The sequence below is a fragment of the Glycine max genome, chromosome 12 (assembly GCF_000004515.6).
Source record: "Glycine max cultivar Williams 82 chromosome 12, Glycine_max_v4.0, whole genome shotgun sequence".
NCBI classification, from domain to species: Eukaryota; Viridiplantae; Streptophyta; class Magnoliopsida; order Fabales; family Fabaceae; genus Glycine; species Glycine max.
In genome coordinates, this window is record NC_038248.2 from 34,860,311 (window position 1) to 34,884,157 (window position 23,847).

A 23,847-nucleotide genomic window follows, 5' to 3' on the forward strand; every position below is an offset into this window, starting at 1 on the left:
TAAGCTAGAATTCATATGAGGTTTAGGAAGAAAGAAATATCTAAGATGTAAGTGGATTTATATATATTAAGATGGGAGAAAATCCACTTACTCTAAGAATAAATTGAAAATGTTAGTCTCAATATAAACCTTTAATTTTATTTTAAATTAACGGATGACATTAAACAACTAAATGTTACTTTTAATCTTGCACGTAACCTTTGTCTACCTATTCATAACCTTTGTCTTTCACTTCATAGAGGACCTTTCATCTTCTCATCCCGAATAAATTTTTCAGGAATGTCTCCTCAAGCTTTTCAATGGTGACATAGGTACACTGACTTCATACAGTGCCAATTTAAATCCAAAGCCATTACCACTACCTATTTCGCCCTCTTGGACATTGTTGACACTTATTCCACACGACATGAAATGCACGAAACCCACCAACAAAGAAACCTCACCCCCCCTGCTTAATACATTCACTAGTTCCACCCATTCTGTTAGAAGCACAAAAAGAAGGGGACCTAGCATTGAAGGCCTAGGCAACCTTCAAAGCACGAGAGGAAGAAAATGGGTTTGTATTATCTTGTCTGGCATATTACATCATTCGTAGCTGTTTATAAGCAGCATATAAGATGTTGATATTCTATCATAACAGAAATGTAAGTCTACAATAACAAAGTTATAATAATAGACAAAATATAACAAAAGGATGATGGCAGACAATGGCCAGGCAGCATCCACTCTTATTACGCCAGCTCAACACGTACCAACTGATTTTGTTAGACAAAATCTCTGAGGTGTCTTGGTGGGATGATCTTCCTCTTTGGTCTCTCATTCGGACCTGTGGTGAGATTTTGCTGCATCTTTTTCTTCTTAACATTCCCAATGCCATCCAAAAACACCTTATCCTCAAGGTGATAAGTGGCTTTAAACTTATCCCACTCTTCCCACGAAGTGTCATCAGTTGATAGGCCTTCCCACTGAACTAAGACCTTCCAGTTTGGGATCAGTAGAGGTAGAGTCCCAACGGGTACTAAGTATAGTTAAGGGGTGATGACAGGTTGATTTTCAATTGTTGTGGCAGGTAGAAGTAATGTAGAGCTAGCTTCTAAGTGATGAAATGGTTTGAGCTATGAGCAGTGGAAAATAGGGTGCATGTGTGCTCCTTCAGGCAATTGAAGTCTGTATTCAACCTTGCCAACTCGTTCCAGAATTTGGTATGGCCTGTAGTATCTTTAGCATTTTTGGGGTAAGGTGATCCACTATAAGAAAAATCATTATTAGATAGAATATTTCCCACGAAATTTATTTCATCAAAATTTTTCGAAAGATTATATTTCGCCGCAAATATTTGAATTTTTGACATAATTTATCAATGGATAAATTTTCCGTCGGAAAGTATAAATTACCAACAGAATTTATCCATGGATTTAGGTGTGTCAAAAATTTAATATCTTCCCGTTGGATTTTACCAAAGGAATACTAGCACTTTCTCACTCATGTTTCGCAGTCACTATGTGCACCTCCCACGCTGCCGTTGCTTGCTGTCGTCTTCTCTCTGATGTTGTTGCGCCCCCGCTGTGAGCCCACACCGTCATGTCCACACCACCAACATCGTTTGAATTTTCACTCCAATTTAGACGACACACGTAGGCTAGGGGAGAAATTTTGCATCCTCACCGTAATTGTTGTTCGTATTTCCTCTGTTTCAGTCACTCACTGACTTCGTGGCGCTGATGTCGCTGTTGCAGCCTCAGACCCTCTCATTCCCATGTCCTCTTCGCCTTATTCGTGCGTCCTCTATCAAGCCCTCACACAGGTATCCATTGTTCTAGAATTTCTATTTTTATGTTTTTGTTTTGAGTTAAAACAAACTGAAAATGCTGATGGATTCACTGCTTCTCACTATGAATTCACTGCTTCACACTTCAGCTACCCTTAGCGGTGTGTTTGTGCAATAAAACTTTCTTAGCAAAATTGTGCTCTTCTTCTGATCTCTGCACTTTCTTCGTGGCCAGTCACCCCTTATTTTTCTGGAAGGTGCACCTATAATAGCTTCTGCAACATGTAACAATTCAATCCATTATTAACTAATTCTTCTCTTTAGTGACAAATTTTTAAAAATTACATATTCCGTCACCTGGGATATTTTGCACTAAGGATGTCTTTTTGTCCATATTTTCTCCAGTTGTAACCATCTTCGAGGGGCCCTTCAACGTCGTTCTCGATCTTCACTCTAATATGTTTCGTCCATTTTGGCATCATCTTTCTGAAACAAAATTAAATTGCCACCAGTGTTAGTATAAATACATATAACTGAATACTCATGTAGTTATTGCTTGATAATAAGTTGACTTCTGCGTGCTACTAAAAGCCTCTTAGTAAAGTTTACCTTTTCTTTGAATTATGTTTAAGTTGCTGATGATCTTGAGCGCCTTCCCTCAATGGTGAGGAAGTTCTAGTTGGTTGTTGCGTGGACATTGATTCATTCCATCTTAGAAGAAGTAAAGCATTGCCATAACAGGATAATATCCTCTGCAGTAGTGAGTCCCTAGTGTCAACAAAGGAGGCTGAACTCAAGTCTTCCTTCAACTTTCTTGCTATCTCTAACCCCTAAATTAGTTCACTCATGAGTGTATTCTGCTCCAAACTCCTATCACTTTCCATTCGTGCTATCTTATTGTGCCAAAGAGCAATCACACTTTTTTTCTTTCTAAAACTAGCTGCTTCTTACTAGGTAGAAGGATATAAATGGTATAATATAGTGGAAGGAGGCAAAACAAGGTTTTAAGTTTAAGTTGATTTGGGCAAAAGGCTAGTGAGAGCAATGTTTGGGTTGAATGCAATAAATGATGGATTTCTATTTAATGCTTAATGCATCTATCTATATTTGGAGATTAATTTTAAGTTGCAAATAAGTCAAATTTTGACTGAGACTAAGACTAGTATTTTGTAAGTAAGCTAGAATGGAATGCTGACCAAGACCAGCCCACGTAAGTGTGTGTGACAGTGATAAATGATTGGTCCTAATCTGGTAATGGATGTAACAGGATATTGATATTTGAAGGTCAGAGCACAGACCAAAGAATTTTGAATCTCCATTAGTCATTGTGCGTTGTCACTTTGATCCCGTTACTGTTTTGTTTTTTCACCCATCTTTCTCTCTTTATATCGTCTTCTAGAACAAGTGTTATCTTTTGGTTATTGACTTTAATTTTTTTTTTTCAATTCTGACTTTTCATTATATTCTGGTTTTTACTTTGTGTATTAGCATGTGGGAAAGATATAATAAACTCAAGTTCAGCTAACACCCTTTTCATTATTGCTATAAAAAAGGCTTATTTAGAAGGTCAATGTTATAAATAATATTATGGAAAATAACTTTAAATTGATAAAAACTCAAGTTCCCCAAATGTGGTTGAGTTCCTAGTTTGTTTAATTTGTTTATTGGTTTAATTATTATTTTGATTATGAAAACACACATTTTGATTATGAAAACACACACACACACACACACACACACACACACACACAAGTTTGTTTAATTTGTTTATTGGTTATTATTTTGATTATGAAAACACACACACACACACACACACACACACACAAGTTTGTTTAATTTGTTTATTGGTTATTATTTTGATTATGAAAACACACACACACACACACACACACACACACACACACACAACTACACAACTATGCCGGTTGTCTCACACACACACACACAACTACGCCGGTTGTCTCCTCTTTTATTTTTTCTGAGTGTCTCCCTCTCTACTCACTCCCCATCGCCAGCGCCATTGCCATCACCATCACCACCGCCACCGTCACTGCCTCATGTTCAACCTCAACCATAGCCTCAGCAAGAACAACAACCATAATAGCAGACATAGCAAGGGATGGTTCCGTCACAGGCGTCATCGTCATTTTAGATACCGTCTTTGCATGTGCTGTTGGGGTGTTTGAATTTGTTGTTGGCATCATACCCTTTGCTGTCACGGGGGCTTCTATTTTCCCCCACCTCCTGTCAATTAGGGTTTCCACAGCTTTCGCTTTCGCCCACCGTGCCGATTCTGCTTCCGCTTTTGCAATAGCATAAAAGGTTTTGTAAATTCTTTTTGAAAAAATAGTCTTCTCATTTTTATATTTCTTCTCTTACTCATAATCATTGGGTGGATATATGTCTTCTCTTCTGAGTTGTTAATGTCCCGACACCAGTGCCGCACAATTTTCCTTCACTCGCAACGGAGAACTTTCCTTCGCCTACCCCAAAAGTACATTTTTTAAGGTTGAGGAGCATGTCATATTTGCGAAGTTCCCCGAAGACTTCTTTCAGGTCCGCCACATGTTGGGGTATGCTTTGAGAGTTGACGACCACGTCATCCACATATACCTTAACGTTTCGTCCGATCTAATGTTTAAAGACTCATTCCATCAGTCATTGGTATGTCGCGCCTGCATTTTTAAGGCCGAAAAGCATGACCCTGTAGCAAAATTTGGCATCTTCAGTGATAAATTTCGTATTCTCCTCGTCCGGAGGATGAATCCTGGTCTAGTTATATCCAAAATAGGCTTCCAGGAAGCTTAGCACTTGGAACCCAGACGTTCCATCGACTAGCCTATCGATGTTGGGCAGAGGGTATGCGTCTTTGGCGCATTATCTATTTAGATTAGTGTAGTCGGTGCACATTCGCCATTTTCCATTGGCCTTTTTAACCATGACAACATTGGTGAGCTAGGTAGAAAACCTGACTTCTCTGATAAAGTTTGCCTGAAGGAACTTGTCGACTTCTTCTATGAAACTTTTACACCATTCTTCTCCCATCTTCCTTTTCTTTTGTGATATTGGTTTGGCCTTGGGGTATATAGCAAGTTTGTGGCAGATTATGTCGGGATGGATTCCTGGCATGTCAGATGGATGTAAGGCAAATAAATCCACATTTCTGCGTAACATGTCGATGATGCACCAGTGCTCGTGACTGGTGAGGTCCTTACTGAGCTACGTGCACTGCCCGGGTTTAGGTTTGAGTTGTAGCTGACAAGTTTTTTAATGGGTTTTGGGCCTCTGTCGGAGGTGTCGTCTTGCGGATCTATGTCAAACTCACTGTCCAAGTTGGGTTGGTAGACGGTCAGGGCTCAAATTTGAGACCATTCGTTCACGATCATTACTTGAGTGCCTTCAACCATTGTGGGGTGAGGCATGGCAGACTCCTAGATGGCAGGATATGGTGCTACTTTCAGGCTCTCTACACAACACTCTTATGCTTACTTTTGGTCAGCCTTAACGGTTACAATCTCCATTGTCAGTGTAGGGAATTTCATTTTCAAATGTGGCATGGAGACTATGGTTCCAAGCTCGTTAAGTGTCCTTTTGCCGACTAAGACAAAGTATAATGTGTCTGCATTAACTAGTAGATATCTAATGTTAAAGCTCTTGGAGAGCTTTCCCTGACCGAAGGTGGTCATCAAGTCCACATAGCCTCTAGTGTCAACTCTCTCGCACACGAAGAGTAGACCGACATGAGGGTGGACAGTGTCGGGGTAGACCTCGACTCTCTTGAAGGTTTTCCAGTAGAGGATATCAGTGGAACTGTCCTAGTCGATTAGGACCCTGGACACCATGAAGTTCGTTATGATGATGGAGACAACCAAAGGGTCATCTTCCTTGATGGGGTTGATCCCCTTGAAGTCCCTATCCGTGAAAGTGATAGGAGGGAGACTTCGGTGTAGGGGTGTGTCGACAAAGTTAATGTCGATGTCCCAGATGGCGTGCAGATAACGTTTTCGAGACTAGTTGGATTGTTCCCCAAATGAAAATCCTCCTGCAATGGTGTTGATTACACCTCTGATTTGTTGGGCGGGTTCTCATTCTTGTGGAGGTTGTCGCTCACGCCGTTGTTATTAGTGTCTTTATCTGCCTTGATCTTCGGCTCTTCTTTTGTCTGCTTCTTGGTTCCTGTGCTACTTTTTTTTATGTCCTCTGGGTCTTGCTCTTGCTTGGTGACTGTCTGGTCTGTTAACAAATTGAGCTAAGTACCCAACCTGTATAAGTTTTTCTATCTTGTCCTTCAGAGCCCAACAGTCTTTGGTATTATGACCAATACCCCGATGATATCTATAGTATTTGGTTGTGTCTGACCCCGGCCTGGGAGGTTTTGTCTGGGGTAGCCAGATGGGTACCTCTAGGTTGAAAGCTTCCTCCAAAATTGTGGTGCAATTTTTTGTTAGGGGTGTGTAATGCTCGTACCTGGGCCCTTTGGAGAGAGGCTGGTGCTTGTCTGGCATATGCCTCTTGTCCGACTTGTGCAAGTCGGCCTTGATGTTTGCTTTGTGCTTTTCGAGCTTATGTCCGGTTTGTCGAACTTTATTCTTGAATTTGGACATTTCTTCCAACTGGATGTAGCCCTTGGCTCCCTCACTCAGCTCGTCCATGCTATCTGGTGGTTTTTTGCGCAGACTGTCTACGAACTTGCCGGGGCATAGTGCGGGAGCTTGGAATGCAATGCTACCTTGGGGTTAAGATATCAGATCTAGACGACTGTATGCCCAAATCTGTCCATGAATTTTCTGAGGGACTCGTCGTCTGCTTGTTACAGACTGGCCAAGGCGACCGAGGTCATGCAGTGAGACATGCTGGTGGCGTACTGTGCATTGAATCATTCGACGAGGGTGTTGAAGCTGTCTATGGACCTAAGTGGGAGTCCACCATACCAGGTTAACATTGCCCCCTTGAGGGACGTAGGGAAGACATGACATAGAATCTGTGTTTGTCATAGCTACCGAATGAGGATGGGAGTCTGCAAGGGGGGTCTCGCGTTAGAGGTCAGACCGAGTGCTAACCATAGATGAATGAAAGATGGTTGACGAGAGGTCGTGGGGTAGGTTTTAGCATTGCCCCATGGTGGGCGCCAAATGTTCTTACCAAAATCTAGAACCGTGACATGTCAGGGTTGACGTGGTTGAGTGGGGTCCCGAACTCCACACATCGGCTTGGAAAGGTACCTTTGACAGGAGGGGGGACCTGCAAAACAAAGGACTCTGATGCTCAAGTAAGAATATGAGTTAGGAGAATAAAGCAAGTATATGCCTAAGTAAAGCTCAAGTAAGCGAGAGAGAGAGAGAGGAGGGGCACAAGCTTGTTGCTCGTGTGCTGAGTGTGTGATGGGATCTTGTAGAAGGATTCGATGGAACTTGTATTTATAATAGTTGAGTGTGATTGTTGGTCTTTGTTTGTAGGGGTTGTTGTAGCATTTGCTGATAATTCTCGGCTTATAGGTAATAGTCGAGAGCTTATAGATAATGTTAGAGATAAACATTTGCTTATAGATAAAAGGTAGACGATAATCATACCTTGTAGATAATGTGTGGCGTTATAGATAATTAATTACCTGCCAATAGATGAGATATTCAAATACATTTGAATATTAATAGGTTAGACATAACCTGTTTGTTGGGGACTCCGGCTACTAAGGGTCGACCGTCCGTGCTCCTGTAGCAGGGCTGATGTGGAGGGTTGACACGTGTCTCATAGAGCCATGTAGGATGCCACGTGTATTTTGCGGGTCCTAGACAATACAAGTTCATAGTTCAATATGCAAATTAAAGTCCTACACCAAGGAAGTTCTTGTCGGAATCTGAGTTGTTGTTGGGGTTTGAATGCGCTTCTGGGTTGAAGGTTGTACGCCCCTGGCTCAAGTTGAGTGCGAGGTGGTGGGTTATTTGGTTTGGACATTCAACAATGGAAGAAGGGAAAGTGATGAAAAGGGAGAGAGAAATGAGTGGGACAAAAGAGAATCTATTTTTTTTAATTTTTGAAATTAAACATCAATTCACTTTAATATCCTTAATAATTATAAGTATATTTTAGGGTTAAATCATATAGGAATTTTTAATTTTTTCGTTTTGAGAAAATAATTGTTAACTTAACATCATTTAAGTTTTTGTGTAGAGAATATTAAAAGTGATGAATTTGTGATACTTACTGAGTAAAATAAAGCCCAAAAAAACATGATAATTCAGGAAAGCAGGAATAATTAAGAAAAGCAAAACTAATTAAGGAAAACATGACTAATTAAGATAAACAAGCTAATTCAGGAAAGTAAAAGCGGGCTTAGTGCAAAAAGTCTGCTAATCTGCACTTATAAAAGAAGAAAAGAGAAGAAGGAAAAGACACATAGAAATTATAAGGAAATACAATTTCTTATAGAAGACAAAGGTTAGAAGAAGGAGAAGCAAACATTGGGAGTCATTCCTTCCCCTGATTCCCTTTCTTATCTTTTCCTCTTTCACTAAATATTTTCCTCTTGCAATTGTAAAACCTTCATGACAATACGAGGCTAAACTTTCATTTGCATGGTAAGTTTTTGGGGTAATATTGGGAAACATTATTTTCTAATAGAACTGGGAAATGGTATATAAATAAAGTCATCACTAGGGATAAGTTGATATTTGTTTAGCCTGTTATACATCTTTATTCTTAATGCAATTTACTATTTTATCTCTGCAAAGAGATTTGAGAGAGAAAATAGATAAATTTGACTCTTTCATGCGGGGGACCAAAGTTAAAGTATACTAATAGATGCAATTGTAAATTGGAATAATTATAAATAGGGAAAAATCAGTAACATTACATCAAAGAGTAGTTCTAGTAGGCTAAGTTTTCAACATTCTCATCTTTGAATTTCCTTCTACAATAGCATTGGATTTTCTCATCTTTTTTATTTTTAATTAACTAATTTAAATTCTTGTTTAATTTTTCCTTTTGTTTGATTTAATTTTCTTCCAATTTAAATTATTTTCTCATAACCTTTTTAAATCAATTTTATTTAACCTCTTTTATTAATAAAATATTTAAATAAATTTTATTTAACCTCTTTTATTAATAAAATATTCATCTACCTAAGTACAAACAAAGTCTATGTGGATTCGATACTCGAACTTCTGTTTTAACTTTACTACTTGGGACGAATTGGTGCACTTGTCAATCCATCAACAAGTTTTTGGCGCTGTTGTCGGAAACTTTGTGCTTTACACTTAGTATTTGAGATATTCTATTTTTAATTGTTATATTTCCTTAATTTTTCAAATTTAAATGATAAAAAAAAAGAGTATCTTTTTCTTGTGAGTTTATGCTTACAGGGTGGAACCTTGGAAAAACTTGATCTATGGAAGATATTTTGAGTGGTATGCTCAGACATTGAAGGTTTCTTAGTAACCAATTAAAGAGGTTGTCTGAGTATGTTGAAATCATTCAATTTGAGGTCAGTCACCCACAACTGGTAAATTATGATTTTTGTGGAGGAGAGCATTTCAATGATAGTTGTCATCTTTACTCCATGGAAAATTCTTGGTGGGAGTAAGAGTTACATCCTTACAATCAATATGAAGAAGAAAAACTTTCTAATCTTGAGAATGTATTGATGCAATTCATGGAAACATCTGAAGCTAACTTCAAAGTCAATCAACACACAATTCAAAATTTGGAGATTCAAGTTGGTAAGCTAGCAAAAGAAATGGTTGAATAACCCTTTTTAGTCATAAGGGAAGAAAACTTTGTACAAGTTAAAGCTCATGAGGAAAGTCTTATAAAAGAGTATGATTCAGAATAAAAAGAAGAAAAGGGTGAGGAGAGAACACAACAACAATGGGAGAAATGCTCAAGAGTAGAAATTCAACAAGAAAGTATTTTCCAAGTCAATATCTCTCCTTATCAACTGATTGGCAAGAAAGAAAGGCATGGAGAACGAGAGAAAAATACTCGTGATCACAAACAGATTAATCTTTGATTCAATAAGTTAAAAAAATACTTGTGATCTTTAATTAAAAAAAAGTAGAACAAGAAAAAATATGTAATTTCACATTAATTAAAAAAAGGATTTGTGCGTATTAACAAATCCCTAGATACATATCAAATACATTCATTTTGTTATTATATCAAGTAAAAGGGAAGTGAGAAAAGAATTTTTTTTTTTACAGCGTGAGAAAATTTAAATCATGATCACAAGGGGTTAAAATTAAAGAATAATGTAGTTTTATAATCATTAAATAAATTTTAATAATTATTATTCATTTGTGTTTGTAATGTTTATAAGATTTATTTTTCTCACCTTTAATTTTTATATATACAATTCCCTCACTTGATACGCTGTTCATATGTGCGTGTATATTTATAAGTTAAACTTTAATTGATAAATGTATCGGATCATGGTGTGAGATCAAGTAATATAACTCATTGATAGACATTTCGTTACTATTATATTCCCTCTTCACTGTTATCATTTTGACTATAAATATAAAAGTATGTAAATTTCTACAAATTGACGAGATCGAGTTTTTAAAGTAATACCTTCAAAGATATGCTAAATCTTAGTATATAATTAATTAGTTTTTATACTATATACTTGAAAGTACCTATCTTTATATACATTAAATGGCTTAAAATATGCTGTAAAAAAAGCTTAAAATATTGTTTGATAAGGTCTTTTATTTTTCAAATTAATGTTTTAACTAATTCTATTTCTGTCTTAATCTCTTCTATATTCACTTTTTCACGCGCAATATAACCGTTCTGTGCCAATAATATTGCATTGTGATACAAAAAAAAAAAAGTGTGACTATAGGACTTTTCCTTGGTGATAAGGTTGAGATAGCACAATATATAAAAAGTTAAATTAATTGATTGATTAAATTTGGTGGACGGATTGGTTATAATTCTATCAGTTTTACTTCTGATATATATATATATATATATATATATATATATATATCGATTGGTTTAATTAAATAGACGACATTATAGTATTTGAAATTTCCAAAGATTACAAATTTTATCAACAAAACATGAACAATATGGCGGTAGAAAAGTATATCACTCTTTTTCCTAAAATTTTATATATTTTAAAAAATGTAAATCATAACATTAATACATGTGCAAGCCACATATTATTAGACTAACTAGTTATGAATTAAAAGATCTAGGAGTTTGTAATTAACTTTGAAGATGGATATAAGTGTTTTAAACTTATATACAATTAATATGTTATATATATTAATGGTTATTTGTAAGGAAATTAGTTAAACAACTAAAAGAAAAAATTATTATGTAAATCATAAGAAAACATAAAAAATGAAAGTAATGTTCTTAGAATATTGGGTAGTATTTTCCTATTAATATTAATCACACCACTAACCAACTGATAGATGTTAATTGCACCACATTGTGCTCGGTTGACTTTGGATGCTGGTTTATGTGATTCCATCATCTAATTTGCAGGTTTCCTATTAATGGCCCTTCCAATATAATTATGACACCTCCATGGTTTTATTTGTCATAGAAAAATAATTCTTTGATCATAGTTTGGGCATCCCACTTAATCTTGCCTCGTTAAGTGGGGATTCTAAATATATATACGTATTTAATATTAACCGCATAACTCAAACTCTAGGTTGTTCCTGTATATAAGTAGCTTAATTTCTTCTAGCTTCCTCGTTAATCTTTTCAAACAATTTTTAGTGTATCACCCTAGCTAGAAAGGTAAGAATATACCTAGAATTTTATTATCGAGATTTTTTTTCTCTACAAGATGATTTATATAATGTTTTCATATCTTGATTTTGTAGGCAAAGCAAGAAGATAATGAGGCCTGCAACCTTTGGGGTGATACTCCTTTTGATGTTGAGCGTATCAATGTGCATGGGCAGAGACAAGAAGACCTTCAAGGATCAAATGAATGTAAGGAACGAGAAGTTTCCAAACCATGAAAATGAAAACCACAACCCGGGTTTTGCGTATGGTGGACGCAGTGTGAATAATCATCATTACATCCCCAGGCAGGACTTCAACAACAATGATGGTGCTGATAAAATTGGGAATGGAAGTGGATATTGATAAAATTTTATGTTGTTATAGAGTATGTTCTTGTTTGAGGCAGAAGACCCGATATGGTTCATTCAGGTCTATAAATTAAATAAAAGGTACTCAGAGCCTGTGCAGCTACAGGCCTATGATGTGTATATAGTGAAATATGTATAAATTGTACACACACTCGTGGATTGTGAAATGTGGACATAAGCAATACACCCAAAAATTATGAAATTATCTGCATTTAGCTTTTGTCCACACTCGTGGAATATTTTGAACAAAAGGTGTAGGACATATATTCAAAACATATGTGAACGTTCTAATGAACTAGCTACTTCAGGGTAGAATGTTATTGAAATATTATCACTCCTTGCCAAACTCCATTTTGTTGAAGTGTTAAGGATGTGTTTGAGAAAGAGTTACATTCAAGGTAACCTAAGTTTCACCGAAGTAACAAAGGAATTACTTCTTCGTTTATTGCTTTGGAACGTGCAAACTTTCCTTTAGAGGATTTCAAACAAAAATCCAAATATATAGTAAGTTTTTATCTCTTGATACTATGGGTCGTCTCACCGTTTTGCAAATTTTTGTGAGATATATTTTCTGCTACAGTCTTTATCAAGAACTTTAATTAGACTTAATACTTCTTTCAAGATTAGTGATTTGTAACTTTTGAAAGCTTCAAATGCTCTAGATTTGTTACTATTGGTAAAGGTATCAAAATGAACCTAAACCGATGAGTTAACCTGGTTAATCAGATAAATAAATTGGATTGAACTGTAAAATTCAAGCTTAAAGTCATTTTGGCCTAACCCTGCTTGATCAGTGATGGACTAGGCTATCTTGTAGGTCAATTTATTTGTTTTTACTATTTTAAATTAATATAATCATAAATGATAAATTTAATATTAAATGTTATTAATGTGCATATTAAGTTTTATTTTAACTTTTAGCACTTGTTTATCGTTACAATTGATACGCTTTATTATATAATGCTGTTTTATATATAGTTCAAATGATAATCATTATTTATTTATTTATTTTATTATGATTAAAAAAATATTTTAACTATTCATTTAAATTTGTTTATTTAAATAATATGTAATTTTTTATATAAAGAGTGAGTGGCTATACCAAGTTAAAATGTGAATTTAAAATAGACAAAAAGATTTGAAAGCAGGAGAAGTGAGAAAGAAATGCAATATGGATTCTTGAAGAAATGTGAATTCTCATGCTTGTAGAGCTCCTAGAAAGAGATGAGTCAGATGACAACTGTCCACCAAAGTGATTGTCAAAGATTCCTAATTCACCTTTTTTCATCTTTTCATGTATGGGTTGGATGTCTAATTCAAGGTTGGATTGTCAAAGGCTTAATTTTTATTTGTTTTGTATTTCTCTTTTGGTCTGTTTTTTATCCATTAGAACTTCTGTTTCTCTTCTTTATTATCAAAAGTAAAAAATGTCAAAATATAAGAAACTAATTAAACGAAAATCTTAATCAAATTTAAAAGAAAAAAATAGATAACTTCTTCTCCTCTATTATTTTACATTTCATTTTCTTATGGACAGACTAAATTAAAATTCAAGATAAATAGCTTAAATCGCCTTACAAAATAATAGGAAAAATCAAATAATTCAAGAGTTTATCACCTTTGGAACCTAGTTTTAATTCTAGACGAAGACAATTTTTTTAGGGACACCCACCTATACGCCAATTGTCGGGTTAGTTGGCTTGTTCTGACCAAATCAATTGCCTAACTAGTTCAGATACATAAATGGATCGAGCATATGGCTCTAGTTCATTAACACTGATTGTTGATGCTTGAAAACTAGACATCTCTTTTCGTATGAAAATATTCGCAATAAATAAGAATTTTCAAAGAGAAAACATTGCATGCTTAAACTCCCATAACATTGCAACACCTAGCTCAACGGTGCAAGTTTGGTTGCTGTTTGATCCACCTATGTAATAAAAGATATATACTTCACAAATTTGGAAATGTATATGATGTGATATAATTCTTTTGGTGCCACTACTACCACCATCCATTGATCTTTACATATCTTTCCAGTTATGAAATAGGTTTTATGCACTATCATTTTTTTCAATTGAATCAATGATGAAAACATTAACTTTTCTTTGTAAATTACTAGAAACACAAAGATATACAAGAACCGGCAAACACGGAATCTGTATAAAGGAATTAATTGAAGTGAATAAAAAAGAAGATTTGGGTTGAAATTCGAACTTTAATTTTCAAATCAGGAGGCAATCCTCAAAATGATTTCTATGTAGTCTTTTCCAAACACACAGCCAAGTTGCAACCGCTGGTACTAATTTTAAAAATAAGAAGGAATTAACGATGCCGAATCATTAATTTTGACATAAATCAACATAACCAATACCTCTGAATCAGGTGGAATTATCCTATTTTGTCCACATTTAAATTCGGACAGAACGTTCATCATTTATATATAATGGGCATCGCACTTAAGCTTGCCTTATTTGGTGACAACTCACAACCCCACCATTTTAGTATTGCAAGTTGACTTCCCAAATCCCCATTTCATTAGCCATATATGTATAGCCTTCTCGTGCCCCTATAAAAGCAGCTAGAGCCTCTTCTTTCTTCTCCATACTGGAATCTATAGCATCCAAGTTACATCTGGTGAGTTACACACTACACACCCTCTTCCCTCTCCTTTTAATAATCCTATATAGATCAATAACTTCTGGAACGAATGGAGTGGGGTAAGATACTTTAATAATTATTCTAATATATGTATATAGAGTTTAATGGATAAACGTAAAGTAGATTTGAACTGCTATTTAATCACTAACTATATATATATATATGATTATTTGTTATTAAATAACTGTGTAAAAATATTTTATTCTATTAGTATATAATTTTTTTTTCTTTCTCTCAGTATGTATACTTAGATGGAACACCGAACACATAATATTGATATGAATCGCACTTATTTTTATTTGTCATTCAATAATTTTAACGAATTTAAATAAAAAGCTTTCATAGTGTAAAAATTTGTTGCAATATCATAATACATCTTATAACATACGATTACTCACGTGAAGGTGGAATGTGTTATTCTTTATACAACAATAAGAATATAGATATCACCTTCGCGTACCACCTTCGATTGATGCCGTCTTGTATATACTTGTGTAAGTTAATAAATCTATCCTTATATATAAAAATTATTAGGTGATTTTAAATTACTACATTATTTATGATTTCAATCCATCTTTATATAATACAATCGTGTTATTAATTCTTTTATCTTGGATTTAAAAATTTAAATACATGTCACACCGAGATTGGTTAAAACTATGAAAGGTGTGATGATTTAAAATTATCTAATAAAAATCATATATATATATATATATATATATGATTTTTAATGATGAAAGATAAGTTAAAAATTCTTACACTTTGATTATATTTTAGTATTAAATTCAAACTTTGTTCACTTTTTTCCCTTACATATAATTCCTTGATCCCTCAGATGGATATTGCATTCCATTACTTATAATAATATGGTTGTTGTTAGAAAATAGAAAGGCATGCATACTATGAGTTCTTCTCCTCTCTGATGACATTTTGCATTTCTGGCTAATAAACTAAATCCAGTTCCTATATAAAGAAGAGTCAGAGGAAGGTACGTGAAGGTGGTATCGATCACCAGTGTCAGAATGAGGTTTGGGGCAATTGCATTCGTTTTGATGCTAGCATTTTGCTGTTGTACGGGTTCAGATAGATGGAGAAACATAGAGGTCAAAATGCATGGAAAAAACAAACAAGTTAGCAGCGAGAATAATGATCATCATTCAATCCCTCTTAAAGACTATGGTAAACCTGGCTCAGGCCACCATGACGTTACTGCAGCAGATGATAACAATGATCATCATTACATCCCTCGCAAGGATTTTGGTAAACATGGCTCTGCCCAATTTCATGTCACTGATGATCATAATAGGTACCATTGCGTCCATAATAGTAATTATAAGGAAGATCGTACTTGTTATGGCCAACCTGGCGGAGGAATTAAAGTTAATCCCGGGCCCGGGCATTGATAATTTACTCACAAGAATCATGCCAAGCATCCTGGCGACGAATTGAATATATATATATATATATATATATATATATTTGTGATTAATGTTTGATAATTAAATCGGTGATTTGTATACATATATATGTACGTGTGCGTAGGTAAGTTACGAGAAATTCTTAACTGTGTTCCTTCCAAGGATGCAAGAATTTCTCAGTACCCATATAATCATAGAACTGAGTGTATCTCAGTATCTGTATGTGTCGCCTTTGATCAGTGTATATACCAATAAAGGAGTGCTTGTAGTAATTATAATCACCACTTGTTAATAAATAAAGATCGATCTGATATAGTTTAATTTGCTTGGCAGTTCCCCTAGCATTATTTCTTCAAAACTAAATATTTACTATGTCTTTGAATAACATTAAGCAAAATAATAGTAGTATATTTAGAGAAATATATGTCAAATAATATATTTCTTAATTAACATTTTGTTATTGACTGAAATTAATTTAAAATTCTAAAAAAATTTCAATTTTACTTTTATTATTTAACGAGTCTTAATTACAATTTTAATGTTTTTAATAAATTCCAATTAATAATAAATAGTAAACAATATGTTAGAAAACGTGTTAGAGTACTTATACTAATTATGTCTTTATTTATAAGAACATTTGAACTAATTAACAAGAGTTAAGAAAGTTAATGTAGTGAGTAATATTACCCTTAAAATGATTGAGATTCACCATCTAACTCTTTTTACTTAAATAATTAATTTGTTAATAATTTTCTCTAATCTTTAATTACAAGAAAGAAAGGAATGTAATCTTATTAATTTTATAAATTTATTATTTATTGACTTAAAAATTATAAAATAATTTTAAAAATTTAATAAAAAAAACAACTGATAAAGAGATATTTTAAAAAATTACTAGAAAAAAGAAAAACATATGTGTAATCATAAATGTTGGAACGAAGATAGTACTAATTAAGAGAACTGCTGCAGTAAGACAAATGCTGGATGGTAGGAAGATATGTTAGACGAAAGCTTTGCCACGATGGTGCATGCGTAATCTCTAATTTCATTTCATAATTTTTATTTTATTTTATTAAAGAACAATAAAAGAATTACCCACTAAAATTTGTATTGTTTGCTGCGTACTTAAATCGATCGAACTATATAGAGTAAATTATACTTGTTTCCTTGAGGTTTTTTGTTTATTACATCACCACATTTTTTATTTTGATCCTACACAAGCCCTTCTAATTATTTCATACTGTTTACACGGACCACTCTTGCAACTGTAACGCTGTTTGATTTGTCACTAAAATTTGGCACATGATTGACATGTGACAGTTTTATATTTTTTCCTTCCCATATTACCCCATCCCCTTCCTTCATCCGTTCCCAACTTAGAAGATGAAAAAAAAAATCATGAAATTTGCAAAAACTAAACACACAACCATATCTCAAAATTCTACATCAAAAACACAATTCAGTTCCCTAAACAAAAAATTTCAGCAAGCATTAATCAAGTAAATTAAGTGATATAATATGCAACAACAAAACTTCAATTTTTTTTCTTCAAAAATCGCACAATAGTTCAAGCTTCAATTTGCGAAACCAAAATCACAATTTCTTTTTTTTCTTCCAAAAATCGCACAACAGCCAAAGTAGGAAGCATTAACAATTTTATTTCAAGATCCAACACCTACCATTCGCAATAAAATTTAGTTAGGGTAATTAGAAAAGGCTAATGTTCTTGTGAATTTGAGGCAAAATGATGAAATGGGTCAACCTGGGAAGTTCCATTGAGGAAGGGTCGAAAGGTCTACAATTTTGGGCTTGGAAGGAAGGAAGATTTGGGATTTTAAGGTTGGTAGATCTGCAATTTTGGGGTTGGAAGAAAGATCGTCAATTTTGGGTTTGCGGATCTCTCCCATCTTCCACAACCCAAATGAGGAGGAGGAGGAGGCGACCACGATCATTGCTTGAAGAATGACGACGTCGACTGGCAGAGCAACGAGCACTGGAGCAGGTCGATAGTGTCGCTGTCGACGTGGCAAAAGTCAATGATGGAAGGCCTCTCATGCTTGTTCTCAACAACAATAGGTTTGTGATTGAGGAATAGGTCGGAGGGGTGGTGCATTTGTGGTGAGGGGGTGGGATTAGGGATTCAAATTGGGGTAAGAAGTGTAAAAGGATGAAAAGGGTTATTTTTGACATTTCACGTAAAGTTAACATTGTCACTTAATTGTGTTAGCTTAGGGGTGCCAAAGTAATGCATTTTAATGGAAGAAGTATCTCTACAAGAAACAAGCTCGTTTGCCAGGGGCGGATTCCCTGGGAAAAGAACAAAAAGCCCTGGGAAATGGACGTTTGCCAGGGATTTTGCCAGGGGCTGAATCCCTGGGAAAAACGCCCATCGCAAATCAGTTTGCCAGGGATTTCATCCCTGGCAAAAAAACGAGGGGCTGGTCCTGGCAAAATCCCTGGCAAAATCCCTGTCAAAATCCCTGTCTTAGCCCCTGTCTTCTCACTGACGCATCTGCACACTTTTCTGACGCGCTGCTGTACTGACACAAGTCAAATCATACAGTGCCAGGGGTTTTGCCAGGGGCAAACCCCTGTGAAACGGGATATATTTTTTTTAAAAAAAAAATTTAATAAATAATTTATTGTAATAAAAATCATTTTAATTAAAAAAAATTATTTAAAATAATTAAAAAAATCGTTTTTTTTTTAAAAAATTGTTTTTGAAATATAATTAATTGTTTTAAAAATCATTTTAATTAATAAAAATTATATAAAATAATTAAAAAAATCGTTTTATTTTTTCAAAATTGTTTTTGAAATATAATTAATTGTTTAAAAATTATTTAAAATAATAAAAAAATCTTTTTTTTTGCAAAATTGTTTTTTAAATATAATTAATTGTTTTTAAAATCATTTTAATTAATAAAAATCATTTAAAATAATAAAAAATTCGTTTTTTTTTTCAAAATGCTTTTTTAAATATAATTAATTGTTTCAAAAATCGTTTTAATTAATAAAAGCGTGACACTAAAATATTAAATGTACTTAATAATATTACAAACATTGTATCATAAAAGAAGCAAATAAAAATTGTGCCGGGAAGCGTAGAAAGCCTCCCAAATAGTACAACCACATCGAAAACATAATAATTAAAACAGTAACATGCATCACCATCATCAATCCTCCTCCTCGGTCTCGACATCCTCCTCGTTTTCACCATACACCTCATACGGGTCATGATTATCATCTAAGATCGGCGCTCTCACATTTTGGGCATTACGCTGGGAGGTCCCTGTACCCTGCTGCTCTCTTGTAGGCCAGCCTTGAGCTTGCCTAAATTGTGACAACTGCTCCTGAAAGTAATCTTGTTGTTTTTGAAGCAGTTGCTGCACAAGCTGCTCTTGGCTTGCCATTTGAACCGCAAGCTGCTCCTGAGTCAACTTCTGTATCATTTCCCTCATTTCAGGAGTGAGCTCGGGTTGCCTCGAAGACCCTTCTCCAGCATTCAGGGTAAACTTCAGAGTTGCAGCAATGCCCTTGCGGTAGTTGCCTGCTAAGTTGCCGGCACCATATAACCTGCCCTTTGACTTGTCACCGGCAACTTTAGTCCAAGTGCGAAGTGACAACGCCTCATCAACCGAGCAACCACGGGAGAGCGCCTCTGCAAGCTGTCTATCATATTCCTCCTAAAATAAATAATAACAAAATAGTTAAAGACAAATAAAAATTAACTAAAATTATAAAACAATTTAAATTAATTAAAATATATTTATGTAACAACTACCTGGCATATCCTGGAGCGATCGTCGACAAACTGACCAGAACTGTATGTATGTGTTTGCTTATGGAGCTCATTTATATATGGCTCCCTTCCAAGCTTCTTGGCCTAATTGATAAGAAACACAATTATTAATTAATTGGTAAAACATTAAATTATATAGCCACACACAAAAAGTAAAAGAATTATTATTTTTACCAATCTGCGGGCATGCTCTGCATTGCTTATACAACCTCCAGTATGAATGCAGCCTCCCTTCTCCGATGCCCGATTCTTCTTCGCCTTCTCAGACTTCTCCTTAAAGTCGGCACTGGCCCAGTAATCCACCAACTGCGCCATCAACGGCTCCCCAATCCAATGCGGCCTCGTTCTCTTCCTCTCATAACGAACCCGAGCATTTCTAAGCATGTCGGAGAGACGGGCAGCAGCTCTGATGTGAAAATTACGCCTGATCATGTCATAGTACCTTGGGTTCCAGGTACACTTTGTCTGCATATTTGTTAACATATTTTAGAAAACTAATAAATATAACAAATGTGCTTATAATTTAAAGTGCAAACTTCCCGTGTTGACATCAGCACACCTAGCTAAGTTGGAAGAATATCCGTCAGGCATTCTCAAATCTTTCAACCATTTACACACTAATTTGGCTTCTTGGGCAGTTAGGCTATATATGGCCTTCGGTTTCAACAACTTCCCGTTCGGTTGAGGTTTCAACTCCAAGTCCCTTCTTTTACAATACAATTCTAAGTCTTTTCTTGCCTTTTCATTGTCTTTTGTTTTGCCTTTGACATCCATCACTGTGTTAAATATATTGTCAAAAACATTCTTCTCAATGTGCATTACATCAAGATTATGTCTGAGCAAGTTATCTTTCCAATAGGGGAGGTCCCAAAATACACTCTTTTTAGTCCAGTTGTGGTCAACTCCGTATCCGGGTATTGGGACAGTTTGGCCAAAATCAGTGACTTTTGGATAATCACAAACTCTTAACCACACTTCTTCTGATGTAATCTTAGGGGGCGGCCCATCTAATACTCTCTCATCCTTCTTGAAGCCATTCCTACTTCTTCTAAACGGGTGATTATGAGGCAAAAACCTACGATGAGAGTCAAACCACGAACTCTTCCCTCCATTATCCAAAGTAAATGCCTTTGTATGTTCCATACAATGTGGACATGCAAATCTACCATGAGTACTCCAACCAGACAACATGCCATATGCGGGAAAGTCGTTAATGGTCCACATCAAAGCTGCTCTCATTCGAAAATTTTGTTTTCTTGAAATATCATATGTCCATTCTCCAACCCACAACCTCTTCAAATCATCAATTAAAGGTTGTAGAAACACGTCTATGCCTGCTTTGGGGTTATCTGGTCCTGGTACAATGCAACTCAAAAACATGTAGGGTTTTGTCATGCACATCTCAGGAGGGAGATTGTACGGGGTTACAACGACTGGCCAACAAGAATATGGTTTTGCTGAAGCTTGTATATATGGAGTGAAACCGTCAGAGCATAATCCAAGTCTTACATTCCGTGGATCTGCTGCAAAATCAGGATGTACTCGATCAAAGTGTTTCCACGCTTCACCATCAGAAGGGTGTCGCATCACTCCGAGAATTCCATTCGAATGATGCCATGTCATTTGACTAGCAGTTTTCATCGAGGCAAACATTCTTTGCAATCTTGGTATTATTGGCAAGTAAAACATGGACTTAACCGCTACTCGTTTCTGCTTGCGAACACTGTACCTCGGACTTTGACAAAATTTACATTCCTCCAATGCTCCATCATTAATCCCAAACTCATTGTCATAAAACAGCATGCATCCATTTCTGCAACAATCAATCTTTTTAACTGCTAATCCCAACTTCATCACCAACCTCTGGGCATCATAATAACTAGCTGGCAGATTATCTTTAAACAGAGTCGCGGCCTTCAACATCTTCGTAACATCATCCACACCAGCATCAGGACTACCATAATTCGACTTATGAGCTAAAAGCCACACACACATAGATAGCTTAGAGTGCGAAGACCCTTCATACAATGGTGTATTACATTCACTCAACAATTGGTAAAATCTTTGCGCCTTCTCATTCGGGAGTTGTTCCTCTTGATCATCTTCAACATCATCACCGTAAGACAATTCAACCCCTAAAGCATCTGCAACCATATCATCCATCATGTTGAATTGTTCTCTGTTGCCTTCTTCTTCGTTATATTCCACATTTGTTCCACCATGGCTAGTAGAAGCTTGTGCATTGACCTCTACCCCAAAATTTTGAAACTTTTCGCCGTTATAAATCCAAATCCAATAATCAGGCATAAAACCAACTCTCTTTAAGTGTTGGTTCACATGTCCAGGGTCGGCAATTATATATCTGCACTTACATTTCAGACACGGACATCTAATTCCTCCCTCTGTTGTACAAATTTCTTGTGCCCATGCCCATGAAATAAATCCTTCAACTCCTTGCACAAAATGCGGTTTTAGTCCTGTTCTTCCCGGAAACGTTCTATCATACATCCAACTACGAAAATATTGATAATACTCCATCTTCTACACCTTCACCAACTTCATTGACATATTCCACGTCAAAAAAATGGGTTACTCAATCGAGAAGACTAATTTTACGCGCAAACATAATTTTACGCGCAAACAATAAAAAACAAATTTACGCGCAAATAATGACTTTATGTGCAAACAAAAAATTTTACGCGCAAACAACAGATAACAATTTTACACGCATATAACAATTTTACGCGCAAACATATAATTATTATTTCCAATAAACTGCCTTATTAGTATATTGGTTTTTTATGAATTTTTTTAATTATAAAACTGTTTTTAATTTTTTAAAAAACATATTTAATTTTAACAAAAATTAATTATAACATAGTTTTAATTTTATAAAATAAACTGATTTTGTACTACACTATTTTTAAGTCCCTTCTTTTCCAACAATAAGAATTATTATAGTATATTGTTTTTTTTTATAAATTGTTTTAATTTAAAAATAGTTTTCAATTTATTAAAAAAACACCTTTATTTTTTTATACAAAATAAATTTAACATAGTTTTAATTAAAAAAATAACTGATTTTGAATACACTATTTTCAAAAACTGTTTTCCAACAATAAACCTTTTTTTGTGGTATTTTTATTTAAAAAACAGTTTTAAATTTTAAAAAAATTAAATTTATAAAAAAACCGATTTAATTTAACAAACAGTTTAACTTTTAAAAAATATCAGACTTTTGACTACACAAATTTAAAAACCGATTTTCCTCTAAATTAAAAAAAAAGTTTTAAAAAAACAGTTTTAGTAAATAACCAGTTTTCCATAATAATTAACAAAATGCTATGTATTTTTGTGCATTCTAGTATAACAATAACTACACATAATCCACAAATCTACCTAAAAAGCATATATTCAACAACATGCATATATTCTATTTTGTTAAAAAATAAAAAAACATGCATATATATTCCATAAATAATTTGAATATTCAACAACATGCATATATTCAATAACATCCAACATCATCATCAACATATATCATTCTATATAACATATTTATTAAAATTTCGAATAAAAACAAAGAAAAAATGTTTTACTCTAATTAAACAGTTTTAAAAATAACAGTTTTATTATACATTTTTTTTCTCTAGTTTTAACATTTTTTCTAACTAAACTGTTTTATAAACAGTTTTAAAAATGTTAACATCATATATTATATATAAACAGTTTTATATAAACAGTTTTATTAAACAGATCATGCAAAATTAAACAGTTTTATTAAACAAAAAAATTATACAGTTTCTAATTAAACAGTTTTATTAACAACAAAATTCGAAATATATATAAACATCATATATTATAACACATCATGCAAGTAGAAACATCATATTTTCTTTGACAGATCATGCAAAATTATAACATCATATATATAAACATCATATATCTAAAATTATAAGTAGAAAAATTACTAACTTGTTGAAGCTTGAGAGAACAAATTCAGAGAGCAAGGAGCAGCAGGAGGAGGCAAATTTGGACACTGATACAATAAAAAATATTTATGTTAATAAGTAGTAACAAATAAAA

At 34.4% G+C, this 23,847-nt stretch overlaps 2 protein-coding genes, 1 long non-coding RNA gene and 1 pseudogene across 3 annotated transcripts; 1 reads left to right on the top strand and 3 right to left on the bottom strand.

Moving 5' to 3' along the window:
• Window positions 1-1,913: 1,913 nt before the first annotated feature.
• Window positions 1,914-2,652, bottom strand: LOC100789528 (probable WRKY transcription factor 53; annotated as a pseudogene).
• An 11,828-nt stretch (window positions 2,653-14,480) lies between these two features.
• Window positions 14,481-16,280, top strand: LOC121173129 (uncharacterized). Its single transcript, XR_005887427.1, has 2 exons — window positions 14,481-14,600; window positions 15,502-16,280. It is a non-coding gene; the product is annotated as an uncharacterized lncRNA (long non-coding RNA).
• Window positions 16,281-18,376: 2,096 nt separating this feature from the next.
• LOC112998569 (uncharacterized) lies at window positions 18,377-22,346 on the bottom strand. Its single transcript, XM_041007179.1, has 2 exons — window positions 21,591-22,346; window positions 18,377-18,479 (listed from the first exon to the last, which is right to left on the bottom strand). The coding sequence occupies exons 1-2, from the start codon at window positions 22,297-22,299 to the stop codon at window positions 18,460-18,462; spliced, it is 729 nt and encodes a 242-aa protein (XP_040863113.1). The 5' UTR covers window positions 22,300-22,346; the 3' UTR covers window positions 18,377-18,459.
• LOC100790056 (uncharacterized) lies at window positions 19,030-20,259 on the bottom strand. Its single transcript, XM_026124704.2, has 3 exons — window positions 19,936-20,259; window positions 19,744-19,845; window positions 19,030-19,645 (listed from the first exon to the last, which is right to left on the bottom strand). The coding sequence occupies exons 1-3, from the start codon at window positions 20,242-20,244 to the stop codon at window positions 19,136-19,138; spliced, it is 921 nt and encodes a 306-aa protein (XP_025980489.1). The 5' UTR covers window positions 20,245-20,259; the 3' UTR covers window positions 19,030-19,135.
• Window positions 22,347-23,847: the final 1,501 nt, after the last annotated feature.

Coding starts and splice junctions, on each gene's coding strand:
- LOC100790056 (XM_026124704.2), bottom strand. CDS start 20,244: ATGTTAACAAATATGCAGACAAAGTGTACCTGGAACCCAAGGTACTAT. Junction 19,846..19,935: donor CAGAGCATGCCCGCAGATTG/GTAAAAATAATA, acceptor CTTATCAATTAG/GCCAAGAAGCTTGGAAGGGA. Junction 19,646..19,743: donor ATCGCTCCAGGATATGCCAG/GTAGTTGTTACA, acceptor TATTTATTTTAG/GAGGAATATGATAGACAGCT.
- LOC112998569 (XM_041007179.1), bottom strand. CDS start 22,299: ATGGAGTATTATCAATATTTTCGTAGTTGGATGTATGATAGAACGTTT. Junction 18,480..21,590: donor GTTGGGATTAGCAGTTAAAA/AGATTGATTGTT, acceptor CGCGTCAGAAAA/GTGTGCAGATGCGTCAGTGA.